Source organism: Castor canadensis, chromosome 16 (genome assembly GCF_047511655.1).
Source record: "Castor canadensis chromosome 16, mCasCan1.hap1v2, whole genome shotgun sequence".
In the NCBI taxonomy this organism is placed as follows: domain Eukaryota; kingdom Metazoa; phylum Chordata; class Mammalia; order Rodentia; family Castoridae; genus Castor; species Castor canadensis.
In genome coordinates this window covers 21,520,256-21,547,354 of record NC_133401.1, presented here as the reverse complement: position 1 = coordinate 21,547,354, position 27,099 = coordinate 21,520,256, and the positions used below count along the sequence as shown (strand labels likewise).

At 51.9% G+C, this 27,099-nt stretch overlaps 1 protein-coding gene across 3 annotated transcripts; it reads right to left on the bottom strand.

Annotated features, from left to right (window-relative positions):
• Window positions 1-9,565: 9,565 nt before the first annotated feature.
• Cpt1c (carnitine palmitoyltransferase 1C) lies at window positions 9,566-26,682 on the bottom strand. 3 transcript variants are annotated; one of them, XM_074057980.1, is made up of 20 exons: window positions 26,422-26,682; window positions 25,850-25,929; window positions 24,620-24,773; window positions 22,318-22,457; window positions 20,557-20,728; window positions 20,195-20,296; window positions 19,962-20,099; window positions 16,697-16,774; window positions 16,404-16,511; window positions 16,216-16,300; window positions 15,575-15,770; window positions 15,286-15,468; window positions 14,508-14,613; window positions 13,255-13,371; window positions 12,576-12,740; window positions 12,218-12,352; window positions 11,779-11,931; window positions 11,134-11,247; window positions 10,697-10,789; window positions 9,566-9,875 (listed from the first exon to the last, which is right to left on the bottom strand). In XM_074057980.1, the coding sequence occupies exons 3-20, from the start codon at window positions 24,758-24,760 to the stop codon at window positions 9,720-9,722; spliced, it is 2,382 nt and encodes a 793-aa protein (XP_073914081.1). In that variant the 5' UTR covers window positions 24,761-24,773; window positions 25,850-25,929; window positions 26,422-26,682; the 3' UTR covers window positions 9,566-9,719. The 3 variants fall into 3 exon arrangements, with proteins under 3 accessions (XP_073914081.1, XP_073914080.1, XP_020015570.2); XM_074057979.1 differs by lacking the exon at window positions 25,850-25,929; XM_020159981.2 differs by lacking the exons at window positions 25,850-25,929; window positions 26,422-26,682 and adding an exon at window positions 26,124-26,243.
• Window positions 26,683-27,099: the final 417 nt, after the last annotated feature.

Sequence of the window (27,099 nt, the reverse complement as noted above, 5' to 3'; positions counted from 1 at the left end):
AATGAAGGTGGCAGACAGAATTGATCATTAGCTGGTCACAGGGTGGGAGGTGCTAGATTAGCTGGTGGCCTCAGTACAATCAAAATGTCTTTGTAAGTGAAAGACAGAAGCAAAGTTTGGTCAGCGGAAGATGTGACCATAACAGAAAGGCCCAAAGAGATAAATTATGCTGGGTTTTTGTTTGTTTGTTTGTTTTCTGGGACTGGATTTGAACTCAGGCCTTCACACTTGCAAAACAGGCTCTCTACCGCTTGAGCCACACCTCCGGTCCATTTTGCTCTGGTTATTTTAGAGATGGGGAGGGGGTCTCACGAGCTATTTGCACAGGCTGGCCTTGAACTGAGATCCTCCCAATCTCAGCCTCACAAGTAAATGGGATTACAGGCGTGAGTCCTCAGTGGCCAGCTAGGATGCAGGTCTTGAAGGTACAGGAAGTGGTCAGGAGCCCAGGAATGTGATGACTTCTAAAGCTGAAAAAGGCAGAGTCCCGATTCTCCAAGGAACCTGGAGCTTCCAGAGGCCCAAGCCCTGTCCTCATCTTGATTTTAACCCCAGGAAAGCTGCGTTGCACTTCTTTTTATTTATTTTATTTATTTATTTATTTATTTATTTATTTTCCATTCTCTTTCTATGCCACTTCTGACCTCAGGAACTGTAAAATAAATTAATTGGGTTATGTCAACTGCTGGATTTGGGCAAGTTCTTGCAACAGCAGCAGGACAGAAATCTCCCCGAGCACCGGGCCGTTTGGAAGCACTGGACTCATTGCATCCTCTGCACAAGCACCTCAGTAGGCATTTCTTAAAGATATTTTCACCTCACCACAAAGTCATTATCACAGCATTAACAGAATTCCTTAATAGCAAAGAATTAACAGAATTCCTTCATATGAAATACCCAGACAGGTCAGAGCATTTTAAAAAAATTATGTTGTTTTTTTCTTTGGTGGTTTTGGAGGTTAAACTCAGTTCTTCGCAATTGCTAGGCAGGCATCCTATTGTGCCCCCAGCCCTTATGTGTACTCTTTGACACTAATAAATGGATTTTAAGCCTGGCACTGGTGGCTCATGCCTGTAATCCTAGTTACTTGGGGGGCTGAGATCAGGAGGATTGAGAATTGAGGCTAGCCTGGGCAAACAGTTTGTGAGACTCCATCTCCAAAAATAACCAGAAAAAAAATGGACTGGAGGTGTGGCTCAAGCAATAGAGTGCCTGCTTTGCAAGTGCAAAGCCCTGAGTTCAAACCCCAGTCCCATTAAAAAAAAAAAACAGGTCAATTGCTGAGTGAGAAAGTGATTTCTCAAGGTCCCCTGAATATAGGGGATGGGGGGGAGGAAGAGGTGAGGGGCTGACATTTTACTCATCAAGCAGTTTGAGATTAAGACATCTAGCAGTCAACAGCTTTTTGTCTGACCACAGACAGGGTCAAGCAAGGTTTCCCAAAGCCCATGGGCAGCAATTTGGGGAGGTTAGCTGCATCCGTACATTAACTCCTCTGATGGAAAAGTCCTAACTGTAGTTGATTCTAACAAGAGGCATGCTGGAGGCCCTGGGTTCCATCCCCAGCACCACAAACAACAAAAGCATATTTTTCTCTAAATAGGGTAGAGGTTTGTCTACAGCCTTCACCCAGCTGCTAATGTCACAATTATCCAAGTCCAGTATGGGTCAGGCTGGGGGTGACACGCCTATAATCTCAGCACGCAGGAGGCTGAGGCAGGAATTCAAAGCCAACCTCGGCTACATAGCATGATGCTATCGCAAACAAAACAAAAAACAACAAATCTCAGTGTGGGAGAGGATGACTAATGTGCTGATTCCCTGGGACTTCTGTAACAAAGTGTCACCAACAGCCTGTCTTAAACAACAGCCTTGTGTTCTGGAGGTAGAGGACTGAAATGAAAGTGTCCCCAGGGCCACGCTCCCTCCAAGGGTCTAGGAGGAGCCATCCTATCTCTTCCAGCTTCTGGTAGCTGGCAGCAAGTTCAGTGATCCATGGCTGGTAGATGTGTCACTCAAGCCTCTGCCTCAACTGTCCCATGTCCCTCCCTATGTGTCTCTCTCCTCTTTCTGTTTGTTTTTGTAGTGCTGAGGATCAAACTCAACTCAGGACTTCAAGAATGTTAGCCCGTTATCTCTTTTTTTAATCTTTGAGACAAGTTCTCACTATGTAGCCCAGGCTGCCTCTAACCTGCAATCCTCCTGAGTGCTGGGATTATAGGCATGTACTATCATGCCCAGCTCTGCCTCTTCTTATAAGAACACTGGTTATCTAGGATTAAAGGCCCACTTACTCCTGTATGAGCACATTCTAACCAGTTACATCTGTAATTGCCCTAGTTCCAAATAAGGTTGTTAGCAATCAGCTGATTGCAGTCCTTCTGTTCTACTTGGAGAAAAATCAGAAGCTTTTCCAAAGTGGGCAATCCTGGGATTTTGAGTGCCTCCAGGCCAAGGGACTGGACTGACAAACCCAGAGGCTCACACTTCCAATCCCTGAGAGCTGGGGGCTGTACTCCTAGAAGTCAGAGATTCCAGCTATAGGCACTGAGGCTGGAGGCTGATTGCCCTGGACCTTAACCACCAGCAGCCCTGGCACTTGGGAGCTACTGTAATCCTCAGCTTCCAGCTGCAGCGGGCAGAGGCAGCGGGCACAGCAGGCAGCAACAGGAAGCAGCTTTTAGTACCACACCTCTGGCACAGGCCCTGGGTGCTGGGACCCTTGGCTTTTGAGGTTTGACAGCCCTGATCTCTTCCAGTGATTTCTCGTCTCTTGCTCTTTATAGCTTTCTTTCTTCAGCTTCAGCTCCTCACACTCTCTGGTCTTTTCTCTATTTTTTTTTCAGCAGTTTAGTGGTTGAACGCAGAGCTTTACACTTGATAGGCAGGTGCTCTACCACTTGAGCCACCCTTTTTGTGACGGTTACTTTGAAGACAGGGTCTTGATTCACGCCCAGATTGGCCTGAACTGTGATCCTACTCTTTGTGCTTCTCTGGGTTGCTGAGATAACAGGTGCATTACACCATGCCCAGCCATTGGTGGAAATGGGGTCTCGTGAACTTTTCGCCTGGACTGGCCTTGAAACGTGATCCTCCCAATCTCCACCTCCTGAGTAGCTAGGATTATGGACATGAGTCACCACACCTAGCCTTCTCTCTACTTCACTGTCCCTCTTCTCTGCTGCCTCTGCTTTCCATCATTTTTGCCCTGGCCACTTCCTATAATTCTTCAACTGCTTCTTGTCACTGCTGCCACCTTAGCCACTCCTGCTGCTCAGATGATGCTTCTGCCAGCCTCTTCTCATTTCATGTAACTAGCTCAGCCCGATCTGCTGAGGCAAATGAAAAGGAGGCAGGAAAAGGCCCTTATTGGCTGTAATGTTGCAACACCAGGAACACATGCAGGAGAGTGAGTCCCAGCTGACTTTGCAAGCATGGTCAACATCCTGCTTGCAGAGGCCAAGAAGGGGTGTGGCAAGGGTGTTTCCACCAATCACAGCAGACATTCATGCAAATGAAGGACTGTGTTTGCACCAATCATGGCACAAATTATCATGCAAATGAGGGACTGCATTTGCACCAATCACAGTGGTCCCTCATGCAAATGAAGGACTGTGCTTGCACCAATCACAGTCCTTCTGCTGGGCCACCGGGGGAGGTGCTCCCCCACCCTGGTCTGGGTGGAAATAGCTCATGATGGCAAAAAGTCCAGTGGCAGCTGCTTGAAACCATAGGTCTGGCAGTGTGGCAGTGACTTCAGGAGCTGGAGTTGTGCTTCAGCAGCAGCTGGGGTCATGTGGCTTCCTCAGGGTGTCCCAGCTGTTCACAGCAGTGAGGTGGCTTGGGGGCAGCCGGCTGGCCCTTCACTTTCACAGTGTTTAATAGTGCTCTCACAATGCTTAACTGCTGCCCTAGTCCCTCAGGGAGAGGGGGGTCCCTGTAATCTGTCTCAAATTCACATTGAGATCCTGGGGTTGTGACATCAACACATCTTTTGGGAGGTCACAATTTGACAAACAACAGCCCCCAAAGATGTCCATGCACTATTCCTTGACCCTGTGACTGTTCATATGCCTAAGGGAACTGCGCTCAAGGTTACAGATTTGAGAAAGGGAATAAATTTGGATTATTCGATGAGTCAAGTCTAATTCCCGCAATCCAATAAAATGGAGAAGTGAAAGAGACATAGCAAAAGAGAAGAGAGATGGGCTAGGGTAAATGTGCCCTCCTCCATGGTTGACTTTGAGTACAAAAAGGGTTGTGAGCCAGGGGATTCTGGAAGCTTCTAGAATCTGAGAACAGCCCCAACCAGCAACCTGTGGGGAAATCTTTCCCATGCCTGGATGAGAGTGGGAGCAGCTCCCACTTAGAGCCTCCAGAAAGGGTCCTGCGGACACTTCAGTGCTGGCCTCACGGGATCCTGAGCAGAAGAACCAGTCCAGCTCCAGCCCCCAAGCTGGACTTCTGACCTACAAAACTGAGAGGTGATAAATGAGTTTATCACAATTTCTTGTGGCAGCAGATCGGATTTGTTTAAAGAAGCAGGTATTCACTAAGAATGCATAAAGAAGTTAGGATCAGTCTGGTGTGCTAAAGAAAAAGGAAGTCATAGCCTGAGGCTGTATGGCAGAGGGCTCTGGAGTTTCACTGGCGCTCTGTCACCCACACTTCCGGTGGAAGACATTTCTCAACAGCGCTGCTGGCCCACAAGGAGAAACTTTCACCCTCTGCTTCTAGGAAGACAGATAAACTAGCCCAACTCTCCTCACGGGCAATTTTATTTTACTTTTTGGTGGGACTGAGGTTTGAACTCAAGTGTAAAGCAGGTGCTCTGCTGCTTGAGCCATGCCTCCAGTCCATTTTGCTCTGGTTAATTTTGAAATGGAGGTCTCCTAAACTATTTGCCCAGGCTGGCCTTGAACCATGATCCTTCTGATCTCAGCCTCTCAAATAGGCTCTGGTGTCCAGCCAGAAAAGCATTGTTCATGACAGGCCTTATTGTAAGCAACCTTCCATTTTTTTTCTCCTAGTACTGGGGATTGAACTCAGGGCCTTGCACTTGGTAGACAGGACTCTACCACTGAGCCAGATCACCAGCCGTATTTTTTTTTTAATAAGCAAAGTTATTAGGAGCCCAGTGACAGTTGTTCAACCCTTCCCTTGTACCCCAACTGGCTTGAGCTTGAGAAAAGGACTAGTTGGACAGCCAGCATTTCTGCTCTCATGACAGCCTGCTTGTTTAAAACTCCACTGACACCTTGAGGAAGTTGCACCACAACCACAACTGCTTGCTGCAAAAGCCCAGCTTCAGCTCTAGAAGGTCATGCCCCAGCCATGAGTGTTTCAAACAACTTGTGCCAGATTTTATTGCCATCAAAAGCCTCAGAAAACTCCAGCAGCCATTTTCACCAAGGCCAGAGAGGGAGCACTTTGCCTTGTGCCCAGGAGAAGGCCTGTAATTGGTATAGACACCCTTGCCTTTCTGGCTATATAAGCAGACTGTTATGCTCATTTTGGGAATCAGCTGGGGCACCCTGGTGTTACAACATTAGGCCTTTTCTTGAGTGTTTTTCCCCCCCTTCAGTACTGTAGTTTGAACTCAGGGCCTACCCCTTGAGCCACTCCAGTAGCCCTATTTTTGTGATGGGTTCTTTCAAGATAGGGTCTCACGAACTATTTGACTGGACTGGCTTTGAACCATGATCTTCCTGATCTCTGCCTCCTGAGTAGCTAGGATTACAGGTGTGAGTCGCTGGTGCCAGGCTGAGTGGTCTTTTCTTGTCTACTTTTGATCTTTATCATTAGTAGAGTGGGCTAAACTGGTAGCACAAAAAAGAGACTGTGAAAATTACAGCAGTAGCAGAAGCAGCAGCAGCAGTGAGAGGGCAACTGAAGACTTTCAGAGCACTTGACTGCAGTGGACAACAGAGCCGGTGACAATGGTGAGAAACTGCCAGCTTTAGTGGCTCCAGTGATCCTGTGTCTCCTGGCAACCAAGGCCAAAGAGCTGTGACACTCAGGGTCCCATTCAAGAGTTGTAACACTAGCAGGTGCTGCCTGCTGCCTTTGCCCATGGCTGCTGGAAGCTGAGGATTACAATAGCAGCCAAGTGCTGGGGACACTGCCTGGAGTAACAGTCCCTTGTGAGCCTCTGGTCAGCCAGTTCAGCCCCTAGGCCTTGGGCACTCAAAGGCCCAGGACTGCCAATGCTAGAAAGGCTTCTCCTTGCCTACCCATCATTTCTGTCCAGATAAAGCAACAATTCCTATCCAGGTAAATAAAATAATTGATAACATTAGGATGGTGTCTAATCAAGGGAATGGCAACCCCATTACCCTTGGCATATGTGTTGCTTGGAAGCAAGTCATAGGTCCCAGCACCCTCAAGAGAATTGATTAGGACTGGGCACAGTGGCTCATGCCTGTAATCCCAACTACTCAGGAAGCACAGATTGGGAGGATGTGGTTTGAGGTCAGCCTGGGCAAAAATTTATACCCTATCTCAACAACAACAAAAAAAGCTGAGTGTTATGGGTGCCTGTTATCCCAGATATGCAGGAAGTGTAAGCAGAATTGCAGTCCAGGATGACTTGGGCAAAACACACAATACCCTACCTGAAAAATAACTAACGCAACCAGAGGCATGGCTCAAGTGGTAGAGCACCTGCCTAGCAAGTGCAAGGTCCTGAGTTCAAACCCCAGTACTGCAAATGGAAAAAAAAGAATTGATTATACAAAGGTATGGACTCTAAGAGGTGTGGGTCACCTCAGGGATAGATTTGGGATGTGTTTGAGGATATGGGGTTGAGGCTGAGGTGTTTGTGGAGTTTTCATTAGTTCTCCATTGCTGTGTGAAAAAGGAAAATTACTGCCGGGTACACGCCAGTAATCCCAGCTACTCAGGAGGCAGATATCAGGAGGATCATGGTTCGAAGCCAGCCTGAGCAAATAGTTTGAGAAACCTTATCTTGAAAAAACCCTTCACGGGAAAGGGCTGATGGAGTGGATCAAGGTGAAGGTCCTGAGTTCAAGCCCCAGTACCAAAAGAAAAAAAAAAAAGAAAGAAAAATTACCTCAAAGGGTAGCAGTTAGAGACAACAGACATTATCTCAAAGACATTATCTCAAATAGTTTCAGAGAGTCAGGAACCCGAAGTGGCTGAGTGGATTTGGCTCAGGGTCCCTCAGGAGGTTACAGTCAATGTGGCAGCCAGGCTGCAGTCAGCTGATGGCACCAGTGGGGCTGGAGCATCTGCTCCCAAGATGGCAACCCATGGTCCTCAACACACGGGCCTCTCCATAGACAACGTGAGTCCTCACCACAGGAGGACTGGCTTCTCCCAGGGCAAGGAATTAAAAAAATGGAAAGATGAAAGCCCCAGTGCTTTTGTATGACATAGTCACATACCGTTCTCCTTTAGTTAGAAAAAGAAAGTAAAGGGCTAGATGCAGTGGCTGACACCTATAATCCCAGCTATGTGAGAGGTGGAGATCAGGAGAGATGTGGTTTGAAGCCAACCTGGGCAAAAAGTCAGCTAGCAAAACCCCTAATGACCAAATAAACTGGGACTGGGCTTGGTGGTGTGTGCCTGCAATCCCAGCTATGTGGGAGGTGTAAGTAGGAGGATCATGGCCCAAGGCCTGCCTTGGACAAAACCACAAGAGCTGATCAGATAAATAACTAAAAAGCAAAAAAAATGGCTTGGGGCGGGGTGGTGACTCAAGTGATACAGCACCTGCTTAGCAAGAGAGACCCAGGGTTTAAACCTCAGTTCTGGCAAAAAATAGAAAGGCAAGGCAAAAGAAAAAAAAATTAAAAAATTAAAAATTAAAAAAAAAGAAAGGCAAAGAAAGAGAAGGGAGGAAGGGAGGGAGGGAGGGAGGGAGGAAGGAGGAAGGAAGGAAGGAGGGAGAAAGGAGGAAGGAAGGAGGGAGGAAGGGAGGGATGAAGGAAGGGGGAAGGAAGTGAGGGAGGGAGGGAGGAAGAAAGGAAGGAAGCCAGTCCAGCCCACACTCAGGTGACTAATCCCCACTTTTTGGAGGGAACGTTGACAGTATTGTGGACAGGTTTTGAAACTGCCACAGCTGGAGGAGGTTGGCTGTGGAGGCTGACTTGTTTAGCATTTAGGTTTTGTGGGTGGCTTGGTATCATTAGACCTGAGTCAGTGGAGACAGTCAATGGAGCTTGCAGTCATGGGGGCTGGGGTGCTGAAATCACAGGTTGGATGATTTTGGGGTTTAGTGCTGACAGGCTTGTGGTCAGCCTGCTGAGGACTGTAGTGGTGGGCATGGTGTAGGTGTGAGAGGGGAATTATGGTTTTAATAAAGTCACAGCATGGGTTAAGTTAAAGTTTAGTTCATGGGGGAGAGATCAGTATAGGGGAGGTTGGAAGGCAGGTTTGGTTGGGGTTGGATTCTTTGATGGGCATATGGTTGTATTTGGAGCTGAGGTGTCAGGACCTTGAGCTTGCTAGGCAGGCGCTCAAGCAGTTGAGCCACTCCCCAGCCCTATGGTGGAGTTGTTGACTGATGGATCAGGTGTAGGCATCACCTGGTGCATTTTTCACATGTGGAGGCAAAAGCCACCATTGAGGTGAAAGGTGAAAAGGCTTGAGTTGGGTAATAAGAGTCTTGGTTCTTGGCCTGGCGCTGGTGGCTCACACCTGTAATCTTAGCTACTCAGGGAGCAGAGATCAGTAGAGTCTCAGTTCAAAGGCATCCCGGGGCAAATAGTTCACCAGACTCTATCTCAAAAAAATGCAACACAAAAAAGGGCTGGAGGAGTGGTACAGCATCTGCCTAGCAAGCGTGAGACCCTGAGAGTAAAACCCCAGTACCACCACCAAAAAAAAAGAATTTCAGTTCTCAGCTAGTTGGGAGGTGGAGATTTGGAGGATCATAGTTTGAGGCTAGCTTGGGCAAAAAGTTAGCCCATCTTCAATTATTAAGACCCCATCTTAGTAATAAGATGGGCATGATTGTTCCATATGTGTAATCTCAGCTACACAGCAGGTGTAGGTAGAAGAATCATGGCCTGAGGCCAGCCCCAGGCAAAAACCCAAAACCCTTCCTGAAAAATAACTAACACAAAAAAAGGGCTGAAGTGGTAGAGCACCTGCTTAGTAAGTTAAAGTTCAAACCCTACTATGTCCAAAAATAAATATATATTGGTGGATTCATTTTGGGGTGTCAACTGGGGTACCTGGATTAGTGTTCAAACTGTTATGTTGTTCTTGGTTTTGGAGACAGGTTCTCACTATGTAGCCTAGGTTGGCCTCGAACTCAGAATCCTCCTGCCTCAGAGATGGTGATTGAACTTCAGCCTTGGAGATGGTTTGAGGTGGGGCACAGCCCATGAGAGCCTGTGGCGGTCTTGGATGCAGGCTGGCCTGGGTTCATTAGGAGAGGAGACCTGCCTGCGGACATTGTCATGGGTTTGGTTGAGGCTGCAACTGTGACCGTGAATCCATGCTGGGGACTGCGGGCAGCGAGGGGCTCAGGAACTCTTCTCACGACCCTCACCCCCACCACCCCTCCCCTGCCCGAGAGCATAGTAGACACCACGCACCCAGCTCACACATCTTTATTGGCCTGGATGTGGGCCTGCCAAACGGGCTGCCCCTCCTGTGCCAGCCCAGTTTGGGGGATTGCACCCACATTCCTGAGGGAGACCAGCTCCCTGCTGGAGGGGGTCAGAGGTTGGGGATGGTGTGGGTGCCTTTCAGTCTGCTATTTTACTGGAGAGAAATCCACATCTGTGCCGCAAGTCCTCCCCCCTAGCCCCTCTGAATCCACGCTTGAGACGCTGCCCTGCCTGGAACAGGGCGGCCACATCCAGCAGGGCGTCCTCAATATGCTGCCCCAGCCGGTGGGAATCCTGGAAGGAGAGACAGCTGAGGCTGGGGTATCAGGGAGGGGCTTCAGGGGGTGGGCAACAGGGGCTGGGCTGGACCCCTGGGTGTGAGGAGGAGGGCTGGCCTGGACCCCTGGGTCTGAGGGAGGAGGGCTGGGCTGGACCCCTGGGTGTGAGGAGGAGGCTGGGCTGGACCCCTGGGTGTGAGGAGGAGGCTGGGCTGGACCCCTGGGTGTGAGGAGGAGGGCTGGGCTGGACCCCTGGGTCTGAGGGAGGAGGGCTGGGCTGGACCCCTGGGTGTGAGGAGGAGGCTGGGCTGGACCCCTGGGTCTGAGGGAGGAGGGCTGGGCTGGACCCCTGGGTGTGAGGAGGAGGCTGGGCTGGACCCCTGGGTCTGAGGGAGGAGGGCTGGGCTGGACCCCTGGGTCTGAGGGAGGAGGGCTGGGCTGGACCCCTGGGTGTGAGGAGGAGGCTGGGCTGGACCCCTGGGTGTGAGGAGGAGGCTGGGCTGGACCCCTGGGTGTGAGGAGGAGGCTGGGCTGGACCCCTGGGTGTGAGGAGGAGGCTGGGCTGGACCCCTGGGTGTGAGGAGGAGGGCTGGGCTGGACCCCTGGGTGTGAGGAGGAGGCTGGGCTGGATCCCTGGGTGTGAGGGAGGAGGCTGGGCTGGATCCCTGGGTGTGAGGAGGAGGCTGGGCTGGATCCCTGGGTGTGAGGAGGAGGCTGGGCTGGACCCCTGGGTGTGAGGAGGAGGGCTGGGTCTGGAATGTGTCTGTGGGGGAAGTGAGAGGGCTACACTCTTGGGTTGAGGGAGGGTGACTGGGGAGGTGTTCACATTTGTCTCACTGTTTTTGTGCTTGACTTCTTGCTGGCAATGTGGAAGGTGACCATGTCATCCCCCATGAAGATATATGACACACCATAGCCATTGTCATCGGCCTGGATTGAAAGACAGTTAAAAAAAACCAAAAAACAAAAAACAAATGGGTTGGGTGCTGGTGGCTCACGCCTGTATCCCAGCTGCTCGGGAGTCTGAGATGGGGAGGATTGCAGTTCAAGGCTAGCCTGGCTAGTTAGTTGTCAGACCCCATCTCCAAATAACCAGAGCAAAATGGACTAGAGGCGTGGCTTAAGTAGTAGAGCTCCTACTTTGCAAGTTCAAAGCCCTGAGTCCCACCAAAAAGAAAGAAAAGAAAACGAAAACAGCCCAGCACCTCCCTCACTCCACAGAACAGGAGGTCCCCTCTTCCCTCAGGGAGGGTCAGGATCTTAGCTCCACTTACAGGCCCGAATCCACCACCCGAGGAAACATAATCCGGGTAATTGTGGACGTCAAACAGGTGCATTTGCTGGACAGGGATCTGGCTGGTGGACAGTTGCCACTGCTCGGAGTGAACCTGAGGACAGGAAATGGTCACACAGGCGGGAGCAGCAAAACCCGCCGTGCCACACAGCCTCCACTACCTTCGCTCCATCCCTTCACTGTCCCTGGCCCTTTCTGACCTCTGATTGCCAGCTTCCCCTGCTCCCCTCCACCCCTGTGGTCCTTCTCCCTGAGCTAGCTCCTCCCCTGACCACGCCCCTGGCCACACCCTCTAGCACTCCTCCCTTCTCCTGGACCCCGCCCCTTCTCTGCCTCCTTTCCCTCTCTGCCTTCTCCCTTTCTTTCCCTTTCCCCCTTTTGCTTATTTATTTCTTTGCTTATTCATTTTTATTTTTCAGTAGTGGGATTGGAACCCAGGTTCTCGTGCATGCGGGGCAGGCGCTCTGCCACTGAGCCACACCCACACCCTTCTCCTTTTCCTGATCTCTGAGCCCTCTCCTGATGATACCTCTTTTTCCAACATCACCAGCCATACTTGCCCTGAAGCCTTGACCCCCACTCGCACCCCGGGTTCCCTCCTTAACCCTTTCCCTGCACCCCCAACCTGAGCCAGGAAGGGTGACTGCACGTGGAGGAACCGGGACGCGATGTAGAGCGCAAAGAGGTGGCGGTCCACCCCCTGCCCGCTCATCGCTGCCTTGAGCAGAGCCTGGTGTTTGTCCACTGCCACGCGGAACAGAGCGAGGCACTGCGGGTCCTTGGGTCCCCAGGGACGTCACATGTCGTAAAAAAACAGAGAATGGGCTTATTACTGTTGGGCTGGGTGCAACACCTGGCCTCAAAAGTCATCTTGCAACCTGCCTGCAAGTCAGGGGTATCCACCCCCCACTTTCCAGAGAGGGAACAGGCTGAGACAGGAGGGGCCACCCAGCAAGGCAGCACCAAGTGGCTCCCCAGCTCTGTGTGATTCACAGAGCCTGGCCACCAATGACTGCAAATGCATGGGTACAAGTGACAGAAGCCTCATCGAGGCCCACACCCACTGTCTTCTCCTTGTCCTCCATGGCTTTCACAAAGTTGCAGGCCTCCCTTGTGCAAGACCGCACTGTTTCCGTCCGGCCTTCCAGGAACAAGCGAGTCATGGCTGATTCATAAGTCAGGCAGAATTGACCCCTGTCCTGGGGACAAGAAGGAGAGGAGCCCGTCAGCTAAGCTCAGGAAGTCTTCACAGACTTAGCCCACCCTGTCCAACATCCATCCACCCAGGAGAGGAGAAATCAAGGTGGCAGATCCACAATGGTAACCACCAAGAGGAGTTGTCAAGGGAGCTGAAGAGGCAGGAGTTGGGAGACCCAGGGGGAATGAGGTTCTGAGGGCGTGGGATTGGGGAACCCAACTGACCCGGAAGTGGGCGAGCTGCAGGGCCATCTGGATGAAGCTGTCTGAGGGGAGGTGGCAGCGTCTGATGAAGCTCTTGCCAAAGTGGGAGAAGGGGAAGACATGGCAGTCGATGTTTGCAGACAAGGTCTTGGCTCCTCTCAGGGCTAGGGAGATGGAGGGATGGATCTGCCAGACAAGGAGGGGGAGGGTTGGTGTTATGGAAGAGATGGGAATGGAGTTAGGGTGGGGGTGGAATACGGAAGGAAGGAGGGTGTTATAGATGGCAACGGAGATGGCAAGGATGATGGAGATGAATTGGAACAGGGCTAAACTGAGACTGGGGTTGAGGATGGGATGGGACTGAGGGGCCCTTGGGAACAAGGTGACAACGAACCAATGCATGAGGTTGGTCAAGACCAAATGGAAGTTGAAGATGGGGTGGTGGTTGGGGACAGGGCTGAATTTACGTGCTGGGAGTGGAAATGAGTGTGTGTGCGGGATGGGGACGGATTAGGACTGAGGATGAAGATGGGATGGGCAGCAATGGGGTAGAAATGGGGTGGGGCTCGAGGCTGTGGGTGCATTTGGCTTGGGTGTTTGGGTTGGCAGTTGGGATTGGGGCGAGGCTGTTTGCAAAGTTGAAAGGGGATGGAGATGGGATTTGAGGACTTGGAGGACAGCCCCAGAGACCCAGCCTCACCTGGTCTGGAAGGTCCCACTGTAGCCGCTGGGGTTGGGGCAGTGTGGGGTCAGGCTGCCCCTTACAGTGGCCATCAGCCGAGTAGCCCAGCTGAAAACATTCTGTGGCCAGAGTGAACTGTGGACAAAAGACAGAGGCCACCAGAGTTCCTTCTTCCCTCTGGACTCAGGCCATCTAACCAGGGACCCCTTCTTACCAGCCCCTTTGAGGCCTGGGGTGGAGGGGGGGAGTCCCTGAGGCCCAGAAACCTCTGAGGTTCCCAGATGAGACCTCAGGTTCTTGTTCATTGAGAACGGGACTAGTTAACCCTCAGCAGGTGCTGACTGGTAGAGTCACTAGCCAGTCCCTCTTTTGCAAGAACTTCGGATAATCCTGAGACTGGAGGGATAAAGCCAGGCCCAGCTTGACTCTGGCTGGGGGGGCCACATTTATTCTGATTGAGTGCTGTCCATGTCCTGTTGGTGTCAAATATTTTAAATCAGTCGCGATCAGAAACCTGTCACCCACCAGCCCTCTCTATTCGCATTTTAACTCACTTCTCACAGACACCCTAGGAAGACGGAATTAGCAGCTCTATTTTGACAGTAGACATATGGCAAGAGAACAGTCACTTGTGCCTTAGAATTCACGTTTACCCTTCTTTTTTTTTTAGATGGTACTGGGAATTGAACCCAGGGCCTCACAAATGCTAGGCAAGTGGTCAACCACTGAGCCACACCCTCCAGCTCTTTTGCTTTGATTTTGTTTTTTTGAGACAGGGTGGTGGTAACTTTGTCCAGGCTGGCCTCCAACTCTTCATCCTCCCACTTTACCCTCTGGAGGGCTGGGATTACAGATGGGAGCCATCACACCTGGCTTGATATCTCTCTTTTTCTTATCCTCAGTTATATTGTTCTACTTTCAAAACCAATATTTAGCCCTGTGTGGTGATGCATGCCTATAATCCTAGTTACTTAGGAGGCAGAGGTAGGAGGATTGAAAGTTTGAGGCCAGCCTGGGCAAAGTTAGTGAGACCCTGTCTCAAAATACAAGCAAAGGGCTGGTGGAGTGGTTCAAGCAGCAGAGCAGCTGCCTAGCAAGTGTGAGGCCCTGAATTCAAATCCCAGTACGGCAAAAAAAAAAAAAAAAGAGGCTGTAGGTGGTCTCTGTCCCTCTAAGCCTCAATTTGCTCAATTTGTCTTTTGACCCACGGCCATAGAGGGGAAGTTTCTGGACTTGGGGGGGGATCCCCTGGAAAAGGCTGGCTGCCCTACCTCCCACATGTGTCCTGAGATGGGGCAGTCAGCCCACGAGTGCTCCACACTGAGTCCCAGTTTCCCGTTGGAGAAGACGATGAGGGTGAAGGATTTGTCGAACCAGCTGGGGGCAGAGTTCAGGGCAGATCACCAAAGAGCCAGGGTGGGGAGGTGAACTCAGGGCACATTCTGTGGGACTTGTGGGGGGTTCAGGTGTGGGGTGGGAGCATCAGCTGATATCCTGGTGTGGGGACTTGGAGGAGCGCTGGGCACCTCTAGTGGTGTCTCTGGATGGTCTTGCACTTGAGTCTAGGATTTAGGAAGACTTTTTAGGAAATTGGCTAAGGAAGGTTCCAGGTATTTGAGGTGCCAGGAAGCTGGGAGGCCTCCTGGGCCTGGAAAGTCATCTAAGGATTTCCAGGTGTGGGGTCCTAGATTTGGGGTATCTGAATAAAGCTCTGAAGGTTCCGTGGCCCAAGTTCGGAGTCTGATGTCTCCAGGTTTAGGGTTCTGAGTCTCGTGATCTCTCCATGGCTGGGTCCAGATTTAGGGGTTTTTGGCCCTCAAGTCTGGGATGTTGAATCTGGGTTATGAGTATGGGGTCCCAGGTCCAGGGATTCTTTGGGTCAGAGTTCCCCCAATCCTAAGGCACTGAATCTGGGGTCCTCAGATGTAAATGGGCCCTGGATCTAGAGACAGCCTGGGTCTGGAGTCCAGGGTCTTGCTGGCCAGTGGGGAGGGGGTCCTGGGTCTGGATGCCAGGTCTGGGTGGGTTCCCAGCCCAGGGCTGACTCACCGGTCATGGCCCCGGCCAGCCAGAAGGACATGTGCATAGGCGTCCAGTGACACTGCGGGGTCCTCCCTGGTGAGTCCCCCAGGCTCGGAATCCAGCGACACAAAGAAGGCCGCCCCTTCCACGGCCTCCAGGGCAGCGGCAGCCCGGGTCTTCACCGACTCCCGCACTTGGGCCCACATACCCCTGTTGGGAGGGTTGCACCTGAGGCCATCTGGTCCCCAGCCGGCTATCCCGTGACCTCAGGATGCTGGCTGGACCTGGGGGAGTCCCTCCCTGCCCTCTGACTCACCTGGGAGCGGCTGTCAGGGCAGCCAGATGCTCCTCGTGGGGACACGCAGGTGAGGGGTCATCCAGGATGTGCTGGAACTGCTGCTCCAGGGCCCTCGGGGACAACAGGCCATTTGGGGAATGGGTCCCCACGCGGAAAAATCGGCCCCGGTGGAAGACAGCCACGTGCCAGCTGTCGCGAAGGTGGCAGATGGAGTCTTGGGGCGTGAAGGCCAATATAAGAATAACAACCATTTATTAAGACCTTACGTGCTTTGACCTTTTCCAAACACCCTTGGTCTTCACCACCCTGCATACTTTTTTCTTGTCTTTCTTTCTTTTTTTTTTAGGTGAGATCTCGCTATGGAGCCCAGGTTGGCCTCAAACTCGTGATCCTCCTGCCTCAGCCTCCCGAGTGCTGGGATTACAGGTGTGAACCACCAAGCCAGGCTCCCAGGTACTATCATTATCCCATTTTAAAGATGAGAAAACTGAGGCTCAGAGATGGTAATAATATGCCCAAAGCCACACAGGAAATAATAGAAAACAGAATAGGCTGGCTCCAGAGACATGCTCTGAGCTGCTACCTTGCTCTGTCTCTATCAGTGGGGTGGGATGGGGACGGGGACAGGGATAGGGATGGGGATGGGGGGCTGTCCTCACCTCTCTCAACCCCTGGCACCCGCGTGGTGTTGAATATTTTCTCATACTGGGCAGAGCACAGGGGGCGCATCCCCATCAGCATAGTCTGTGGGAAGCGTTGGCTTGTGAGTTGCATCTGGGACCCATGTGACCCCACGTCACGGGGGCCACAGGACCACGTCTCTGTCCCCAGCCCACAGGAGCCTTACCGGAGGCATCTCCTGGCGGCTCAGGCGCTGGCGGTATAGGAGCAGGGCGTGGACTGCGTTCCCAGCGCGAGCTGCCTGCAGCGGCGTGGGTGTGACATATAGGAAGTCCTAGGGATGGTCAGAGGGGACAGCAAAGCACCTGAAGCCAGGTTTGGCCCAATGGGGACCCTGACTGCAAACTGTGGCCCCAGATGTAGCTCAGGGATCATAAATGTTATATTTCACCCAGGCACCCCAACCTTGAACTTGGGCTCTAACCCCGCCCTCTCCCCAGTCCCTTCTTCCCCTCTCACCATCAAGTAATAGTTGCTGTTCACCATTAGCGAGTTGCGAGACCGCAGGTACACAAATTCTTCCCACCAGTCACTGACCTGGGTGTGGGGTGGGGAGACACACAGTTGAGGGGCTCTGAACTTAAGAGAGAGGAACAGTAGGATAGAGGAGCCCACCAACTTTCCTGTCACACAGACATTGTGATCAGTAAGTAGCAATGACCTAGTCCATGGATGGGGACTGATTAACTAAACCATGTGATGACACTCAGGCCATGGAATATTATGCAGCTGTTAAGAATAATTTGCTGGGCACCAATGGCTCACAACTGTAATCCTAGCTACTCAAGAGGCAGAGATCAGGAGGATCTCAGTTCAAAGACAGCCTGGGAAAATAGTTCGCAAGACCCTATATTGAAAAAACCCATCACAAAAAAGGGCTGGAATGGCTCAAGTGGTAGAGCACCTACCTAGCAAGCCTGAGACCCTGAGTTCAAATCCCAGTACCACCTATATTTACTAACAAAAAGTGTGAAAAAGACTAGGGAAACAAAGATATGTGGAGCGATCTGACTTGAAATTAAAAAAAAAAAATCTAGAATACAAAAGTCCACAGAGAAAAAGCAGAACAGAAGTTAGCAGGGGTGGGTGGTTTGTTTAAGATGCTAAGAATATTTTGAAAATAAATTATGGTGATAGTTACACAACATTAAATTTATGATGTATTAAAGTCATTGAAATATACACCTAAAAAGTTAAAAATGGTACCTTTATGGTGTGCGTGTTTGTGTGTGTGTATTCGAGATAAGGTCTCTTTGTGTAGCCCTGACTGGCTTTGAACTTGAAATCCTCTTGCTTCATTCTTCTGTGTGGGGATTACAGGCAAACACCATCATGCCCATATACATAAATTGTGTATAAACATCTACTTCTCTGGGCACAAATATATGTAGATAAACACTCATCCATGAACTGACCAAAGTGTTCCTCACAGGGAGTGGTGACAGAGAATGGATTAGAGGGAGGTTTTCTGGTATCTTCTTTTATTCTATGCTATAGAATCTATGAGAACATATACATGTTTACTTCTCTCTTAGAGCCTATATCATCTTACACTTCCTCTGAGGTAATGTGCAAAGCCTTCCAGCAAAATCCAGAAGGCTCCAGAAAATGATGCAAAAGTTCTACACTTTCAGGCTACATGAGTATCTGCATACGTTAAACTTACTCAAGCTGATCACGCAAGAGTTAGGCATTCGTAATCAGCTATTGGCTTCAGTAACTCCATCTTCATTCCTCTTTACTTTTTTTTGTGGGACTGGGGTTTGAACCCAGAGCTTTGTGCTTACAAAGCAGTCACTCTACCACTTGAGCCACACCCCCAGTCCATTTTGCTCTGGCTATTTTGGAAATGGGGGGGGTGTCTCAAGAACTATTTGCCTGGGCTAGCCTACAACCAAGATCCTCCCCATCTCAGCCTCCCAAGTAGCTAGGATTACAGGTGTGAGCCATCAGTCCTGGCTTCCTCTTCCCTTTCTTATTTCCAGAATTCTGGATCATCTTGCCCTCAAGATAAGAACAGGCCATCAGTAGGAATTAACACCAAGCTGCTTAAACTCCTGGAGCACAAGGATTTCTGCCTGTGACCCCTAATTTGATCTTCCTATAAATATCCCCCAACTTCCTCAAAGACCTGGAATTGGGCTTCTGGAGACATAAGTTTATCTCCTTCCAGGTGGTCAGCATCCCAGTAAAGCCTATTTTCTTTCTCCAACACTTGTCTGTTGGGCATTGGTTTCTCTGGGCAATGAATTACTGGACCTGAGTTTGGTAAGAGAATTTGGCGAGCCAGCCAGGAGAGCCCTGGGTCAGCTTTGCCCCTCTGACTTCCAGTTGAGGAAACAGATGGCTGCACCAGGGCTTACCCTTAGAGCTACTTGTGGTGAGCACCTTCTGGTGATAGCCCACCATGGTGAGCTAGTCCCACCTGGGAAATTGGATGGAACATTCCAGCAGCTGCTGTGACCCTTTTTGCTTCAGAGAAAATCTCTCTTTTTTATTCCTTCGTGGCAGTGACCACCACTACTTTGGGTGGGGGAAAGAACCAGCTTGTGAAGTCAACCGACCCTTACTTACTGGTAAGCTGGTGTGCATACTGGAAAATTCTGTGTTTTTGGGGCTTCATGCCATTTGGATTCAGTGTGGGTCATTTGAGCCATCAAGCAGCATGAGGCAAGGTTAAAAAAGACAGTATTTCCATATTTCTTCTTTTGGGGAATTGGTTTTGAAAGACCACTCTGTTTGTTTGACTTTGGTTTCCTTTAGTTTCCTCTCCTTAAAATTTAACATGGAGTGGGGCATTGGTGGCTCAGGCCTGTAATCCCAGCTACTTGGGAGGCTCAGACCAAGAGGATCTCGGTTCAAAGGCAGCCCAGGTGAACAGTTCACCATACTCCAACTCCAATTAACCAGAGCAAAATGGACTGGAGGTGTGGCTCAAGCAGCAGAGTGCCTGATTTGTAAGTGCAAAGCCTGGGTTCAAACCCCAGTAAGAGAAAAAGAGAGAGAGAGAGAGAGAGAGAGAGAGAGAGAAATGAACAAAACGAACAAAGATAAGGGAGAAGAGTAACAGGCTTTTGCCATTGGTGACTCCATCTTGCTTTATTCCTCTTCCCTTTCTCATGCCCAGAAAATGACTTCACTTGGCATCTTGCACATCTTGTCCTCAAGAACAGGCTGTCACTAGGAAACTGTCACATCGGATCAGTGTCAAAACACCTAAGCTCCTGAGAAGCACTGACTTCTTCATTTGGCCCCTAATCTTACCGCCACATAAACATGCCTCCCGAAAGACTTAGAAGAGGGTTGTGGAGATATTAGTCTACCTTCTCCCCAACTCTAAGTGAGGGTCAAGAGTGCCCTTGGGACAGAAGCCCATTTAGGGGATTGAGCAGGAAATATTGGATGGGTCCTGGAATTCAATTTCCAACTTTGGAAAGTTGGGGGCGGAGCTCAGAATGGGCGGGGCACAGATTACTGAGTGTGGGGGTGGAGCTCTGTTTTTTGGAGCAAGGGGCGGGACTATTGAATCCGGGGCCGAGGCTTAGATTCCTGGAGCACGGAGCAGAGCTATTGAGTCCGGGGGCGGGGCTGAGAGTCCTGGAACACGGGGCGGAGCTATTAAGTGGGGCGGGGGGCGGGGCTCAGAATGTTGACGCCTCTGGCGGAAGCTCCAATCACGGCAGTGCCTGGAGGTTGTGGGCGTGTCGCGGGGGCGGGGACTCACGTAATTGGACGCCCACCAGGACTTGAGGCACAGGTACCACTGCAGCAGCGACGCCTGCAGCTTCAGGAAGTCCCGTGCCAGCAGTGCCGTCCAGTCGAAGTCCTCGTCGGAGAGGACAGGACGGACAGACTCCAGGTACTGAGGGGGAGGGCGGGGAAGAGGGAGTCAGGCCCCCGCCCCGTCCCTGCCCCGTCCCCGTCCCGTCCCCTCCCCGTCCCAGGTACCCGGCCCACCTTGCGCACGGTGTCCTGCACCGAGGGCACGGGTTGGCGCGGCAGGCAGCGCTGGTAACTGAAGAGCATCGGGTGGCGGCCGGAGAAGATGCGGACCAAAGCCTGGGGAGACAGGGGTTGCAGGGTCATCAAGCCTCTCGCTTGGTTAGGTTGGGGACCTAGGGGGAGGGGTCGAGGCCGGTCACAGAGGGATGAGGACAGAGACCTAGAGAGCCAAGGAGCGGGAAAGAGACCCAGAGAGAGAGGAGGATGGAGACCCAGAGAGAGAAGGAGGACGGAGACCCAGCGAGAGGGGAGCAGGGTGCAGGCTGGGTCAGAAACGTTGGTCCTGGGACGCCTGGTGTGTGGGTCCCTTCACTTACCAGCCAGGTCTTGGTGGGCGAGGACATGGCTCCATGGGGCTCAAGCAGCCAGCCGTGGTAGGACAGAAGCAGCCTCAGGGCCACATGCAGCGTGAAGATCAGGGCTCCCCATAAACACGAGGCAAACAGCGCAGCTGCCAGGACCCCCCGGAGCCGGTGGTGCTGGCCACCCCTGGGAGGAGAGAGAGAGGCTGGGCCTGTGTCTCCTGGCTCCCAGTGCCCACCCTGAGGCCCTCCAGTCCCTTCCAGTGCCTGCACTGGGCTTCCTTCCGCTGCTGGAGGGGCGTTTTAGACACCCGGAGTCCGACAGAAAAGTCCATCTGTAAAGTAGGTGGGACCCTATTGTGTCCTTGTCCTCTTTGTGGTGGCACCAAGCTTCTAAAATAGATTTCCTAGGAAATCAGCAGGTGATTACTAAGCAAGAGTCATCATCTCTGTTGCAGAGAGACTTCTCCCTCCCAGATGGCAAACTGTGTGCTAAGGTGGCTTCAGGTTGGAAATGCACATTCCTGAGTCCCATCCAGACCCACTGAGGCGGAATTTTTTTTGGTGGTGATACTGTAGATTGAACCCACAGCCTCACCCATGCTACACAAATGCTCTACTGCTTGAGCTATGTCTCCAGCCCTATGCTTTTAATTTGTTTTTGAGACATGGGCTAGCTACTGTCCATATCCCAGACTATCCTTGAACTTGAGATTCTCCTGTCTCTACCTCCCAAATAGCTGAGCTTATAGGTGTATAACACTATGCTAGAACACAGAAGTTTAGCAGTCTCTCAAGATGATTCCAATACAAACTCAAGCTTGGTCTCAAGCTACACTAAGCCAACAGGTGTCTTTTCCCAGTTGTAATCACAGGTTTAAGCAAATAGCACCTGGAGTATTAGGGTCCAGTTATGTCCCCTTTGTAGACTTTGTAAATCTAACCTTCCTAGAAATGTCTACTTCTGCTCTTCAGGGCCACATGAACAAAATCTGAGCCTTCTATCTAAGGAAATTGATCCAAAGTAGTAGAACCAAATCACTCTACCTACACCTGTTTGGGGATTTTGTTTGTTTGTTTTTTGGGGTATTTTTGTTTTTGGCAGTACTGGGGTTTGAACTCAGGGCCTCATGCTTGCCAGGCAGGCGCTCTACCATTTGAGCCACGTACCAGTCCTGTGGCTTTTAGTTTGTTTTTCAGATAGGGTCTCATGCTTTTGCCCAAGTGGCCCCAGACCATAATCTTCTACCCTCCACCTCTGGAGCAGTTGAAACTACAGGTGTGTACCACTAGGCCTGGTCCCCATACCTGTTTCCAAACACCTCCTAAGGATAGATGATAACATTAATAATAATACACCACACTTAGTAATCTCCTGGCAATACAGTGAATATTACACGTGCGATTTTCATTAATTCTTCCAAGCACCCCAAGAATCAATTATTATCCTCATTGTACAGATGCAGTCTGTGCCAGCTTAAAATGGTAATGTCTCTTGACTGAGACTTACATAACTAGAAACCGGCTCATCCTACCATTAGTATGTCTAATCATATCTGGACTTTTCACTATTCCTCTTAACAAGAAATAGCCAGAATAGGAACTATGCAGAAAGAAAATGTCACCTCCTTTTTCATTATACCATTCCTTTATTAATCTGACCCAAAATAAGTTTCAGAGATTACTTTTCTTTGGCAGTCAAACCTCACTGATAGAGAAACTTATTGGTTGAGGGAAGATTTGGAGGGGTTACTGGGCTGAAGAGTGGGACCTCACCAGTCTGGCAGTAATTCTTTAATCTTCTCCATCAATCCTAGGGAAGGATCTAGCTGGAGGAACCAGGCAAGCTGGATTGCACTGAAGAGGAAGAGCCAGCTGAGGGGACTAGCAGGGAACACACCAGTGAGAAAGTCATTCTGTGGGGAGGAAAGGGGTGCGTTTAATCATCTGTGTCTGCTCCTCCACTGAGTACCTGTTCCACACTGTTCTCAGGTATCTACTGATCCTCCAGTGGACGCTGAGCTCAAGATTCAGTGGGGCCAGCTGCGGGTGGCTCACGCCTGTAATCCTAGCTACTCAGGAGGCTGAGATCAGTAGGATCGAGGTTCAAAGCCAGTCTGGGCAAAAAGTTCAAGAGACCCTATCTTGAAAAAACCCATCACAAAAAAGGGCTGGTGGAGTGGCTCAAAGTGTAAACCCTGAGTTCAAACCCCAGTACTAAAAAAAAAAAAATCCAGTGGGAATAGACAGAACTGGGTCCCGCCTAGGCAAGTCAGTCCAGAATGAAGCAAGTACCCAAGGTAATAGCAGAAGAAACAGGAGAAGCCCTATCCTGGTGGGTTACTCAGCCTGAGGGAATCAGGAAGGGCTCCCTGGAGGAGGTGACTCTCAGGCAGGGCCTCAAAGTCAGACTGCCAAAAAGCCAGACTGATGCCCTGTATCCTGCAGGCCTTCTAGAGCTATCTGGACATGTGATGAATGAGGAATGAAGGAACTGGCTTACTAACCCGATTCCCAGGAAGCATGACAGATACACCTAACATTTACTGAGCACCTATTGTATACCAGGTGTTGCTTACAATGATCAGCAGTTTTTACTTTTATTTTATCTTATATTTTAGGTGGTACTGCGGTTTGAACTCTGAACCCCACCCCCGGCCCTCTTGTCTCTGTTTCATTTTGAGACAGGATCTTGCTCACTTTGCCCAGGCTGTCCTCAACTTCATGGTCCTCCTGCCATGTGCTACCGTGTCTGGCTCTATGTTTTGCAGTACTGGGAATCGAACCCAAAACTTCACACCTGTTATTCAAGTGCTTTACCACTGAGCCAGAGCAGACATGGATTTGGAGCAGAGGCAACTTCAGAGTTATCTTTTCTTCCACTGTGGCAGCAGGGTACAGAGCTATGGAGAGTTTAGAGTCCAGACATGTAGAGGCCGCTGGTGGCTAAGGAGCCAGGGGAAGTGACACTCAGGTCCAGGGTGCAAAGGCTAGGGGAAGGAGGAGCCTTCAAGACTGGGGTGTGGGCTGACCCAAGGGGTCGGGGAACAGAGGGATTCTGGAAGAAGGAATATCTTCTGTAGAAACTGCAGATGACAGGGAAATATGAGAAGGAGACTGGGGCTTGAGTGTGGCTCAGTCGTAGAGGGCTGACCTAACTTTTGTGGGTTCCATCCCCAGCACCATAAAAAATAAGTGAAAAACAAGTTGAGTGTGCACGCACTTTTTTTTTTTTTGCGGTACTGGGGTTTGAACTTGGGAGTCTACACTTTGAGCCACTCCACAGCCCTTTTTTGTGAAAGGGTTTTTTTTGAGATAGGGTCTTAAGAACTGTTTGCTCAGGCTGGCTTTGAAACACGATCCTCCTGATCTCTGCCTCCTGAGTAGCTGGGATTACAGATGTGAGCCACCAGTGCCTGGCTGGCACACATGTGTAATCCCAGCTACTTGGGAGAAGGAGACAGGAAGCTCACCACAGTCCAGGCCAGCCTTGGCAAGGTTAATGAGACCCTGTCTCAAAAACAAACTCAAAGCAAAAGAGACCGGGGTGTGTCTCAAGTGGCGAGGCCCTGAATTCAATGCCTAGTACCATATACACACAATAAAAAGAACAACACAAAAATAATTAAAAGAAAAGGTGAAACCGGGTGCCAGTGGCTCACGCCTGTAATCCTAGGCTACTCAGGAGGCAGAGATCAGAAGGATCACAGTTCGAAGCCAGCCTGGGCAAATAGTTTGTGAGACCCTATCTCGAAAAAAACCCTTCACACACACAAAAAAAAAGAGCTGGTGGGGGTGGATCAAGGTGTAGGCCCTGAGTTCAAACCCCGGTACTGCAAAAAAAAAAAAAAGAGGACCGAGTTCTAGAAACTGGGTGGGGAGTTACATGAGGAGGGTGTGGGTGTGGAGTTCAAGAAGCCAGAGCAAGTGAGCAGGGATTCTAAGAGGTGAGGCTAAGAACTGCAGAGAAACAGCTAAAGACGTGGTGAAGGTGGCATGTGCTGCAGGAAGGGAGCCTCCGGCATTCTGTAAGCAGGTGACTGGACTCCTGGAAACAGAGCAAACAGAAGCTCCTCACCCAGAAACGCCAAAGGTGCCTTTTCCAAGACCGAAGGCCAGACAGGCAGATCTCCTGCACCACGGGGCTGCTGAGCTCAACTTCTGCCCCATCAGACGTTAGGGAGGACAGGAAGCTCACAGCCTGGTGTGCCTCAGCCATGGCACCAGGAGCCCTGGGAGGATAGGGGGTCATTCTCCAGATTATAACCCCTCCTCCCTCAGACCCAGGGGTCCAGACCTCAGTCCTCCTCCCTCACACCCAGGGGTCCAGACCCCAACCCTCCTCCCTCAGACCCAGGGGTCCAGATCCCCAGCACCTCCTCTCAGGGGTCCAGGCCCCAGAACCTCCTCCCTCAGACCCAGGGGTCCAGACCCCAGCACCTCCTCTCTCAGACCCAGGGGTCCAGACCCAGCCTCCTCCCTCAGACCCGGGGGTCCAGGCCCAGCCCTCCTCCCTCAGACCCAGAGGTCCAGACCCAGCCTCCTCCCTCAGACCCGGGGGTCCAGACCCAGCCCTCCTCCCTCAGACCCAGGGGTCCAGACCCCAGCCCTCCTCCCTCAGACCCGGGGGTCCAGACCCCAGCCCTCCTCCCTCAGACCCGGGGGTCCAGACCCCAGACCTCCTCCCTCAGACCCGGGGGTCCAGGCCCCAGCACCTCCTCCCTCAGACCCGGGGGTCCAGAGCCAGCCTCCTCCCTCAGACCCGGGGGTCCAGGCCCAGCCTCCTCCCTCAGACCCAGGAGTCCAGACCCCAGCCCTCCTCCCTCAGACCCAGGGGTCCATACCCCAGCCCTCCTCCCTCAGACCCGGGGGTCCAGGCCCAGCCCTCCTCCCTCAGACCCAGGGGTCCAGGCCCCAGCCCTCCTCCCTCAGACCCAGGGGTCCAGACCCAGCCTCCTCCCTCAGACCCAGGGGTCCAGACCCCAGCCCTCCTCCCTCAGACCCAGGGGTCCAGACCCCAGCCCTCCTCCCTCAGACCCAGGGGTCCAGGCCCCAGCCCTCCTCCCTCAGACCCAGGGGTCCAGACCCCAGCCTCCTCCCTCAGACCCAGGGGTTCAGGCCCCAGTCCTCCTCCCTCAGACCCAGGGGTCCAGACCCAACCTCCTCCCTCAGACCCAGGGGTCCAGACCCAGCCTCCTCCCTCAGACCCAGTTGTCAGGAGGACCCCAATCCCTCTTTTTCCTCAGGACCTATGAGCCTGGGACCCCAGCTCCTTCTCGCCAAACCAGGAACATAGGGCTCAGCTCACCCTTCCCTCAGCACCAGAGGGGCCTTGAGGGTCCTTTTGGGGGACTCAGGGGTGCAGGAGGGGGGACATCAATGAGGAGCCTGAGAGAAGGCATACAGAATTAGGAAGATCCTCGCGTTAGCCCCTTTGGCTGTTATGCGGAAAACAGTTTCCGGGCAGTGCCCCCTCTCCATAAAGGACCCACGATTTGGGGGTGGGGGAGGGAAGCCACTCCAGGCCGATTTGCGAGATATCGCGACAAACACTTTGTTTTAGACCCATGTGAAAGAAACACCTGCCGGACGTTGACACTGTCCTCCCCATTTCCGCTTCCCGTTCCAAGGCAGGGGCCTGTGGTGTCCATAAATGAATCCGCTCTGGGGAGCCCCGGGCCCCCTCCCCCGCTCGGGAGTGGAGGGGGGGCGGTTAATGAGGGAGGAAGCACCTACTGCGCATGCTCCGCAGCCAGGGATGCTGAGCCTGTGAGCGGAGGTGAGCGTCGAGGACAGTTGATGGAGAATCCTGCACAGCCAGCCCAAGACCCCGGCCTCCAGCCCCCTACAGGAGCCCGGCCCCCACGGTCTGGTACTTACCCTGAGTCAGGAGTCTCAGGTCGGATCTCGGGGACTAAGCCCAACTACCCCCAGCCCCCCGATTTTGAGCTCCCGCACGAAGTCTCCCGTTTGCATATGTCCGAACCCTATGCGACGAGTCCACGCCTTGGTCGGCCGGCTTTCGTAGTCCAACTCATCCCCGGGATTAGGTGACACCCAGAAACCCCGATTTCTGCCTCGCGTTGAAGCTAACTCAGTATTCAGGTCCCTGGTTTTATCTCCGCCCCCTTCCCAGCTCAGCCTCCTATCCCCGCCCCCCTTCCAAATCCTCGGCGTTCTGTCCCCGCCCCCTTCGAACCTCGGCGTCCAATCCCCTCCGTCGGTCCAGTCCCCTCCCTCGGTTCGATCCCCAAAGCTGGATCAATTTCTACGCCCTCCTGACTCGCCACCATTTGGTCGCCCTCATTCCGCGCTGCTCCGCTGATCCCCGGGTTCTCCAGCTCCGTCCCCAGCTCCAGATCTCGCTTTTTCTTTCTCTTCGAGGAATGAGGTCTGGTTTGGAACTCACAGCCCACCTATGGGTTCAGCGTAACGTCACGCGTGCAGGGCGCGGGACCGAATTCTACCCCGGAGAGGACGGAGAGGCTTGGAGTCAGGTTGACCCATGCAAACCACCCAGGGACGGTGCACGGATTGAGTTACACGAAGGATGCGCTA

Coding starts and splice junctions, on each gene's coding strand:
- Cpt1c (XM_020159981.2), bottom strand. CDS start 26,152: ATGGGGAGGACAGTGTCAACGTCCGGCAG. Junction 14,614..15,285: donor GCTGGCCGGGGCCATGACCG/GTGAGTCAGCCC, acceptor CTCTGCCCCCAG/CTGGTTCGACAAATCCTTCA. Junction 9,876..10,696: donor AGAAGTCAAGCACAAAAACA/GTGAGACAAATG, acceptor CTCTCCTTCCAG/GATTCCCACCGGCTGGGGCA.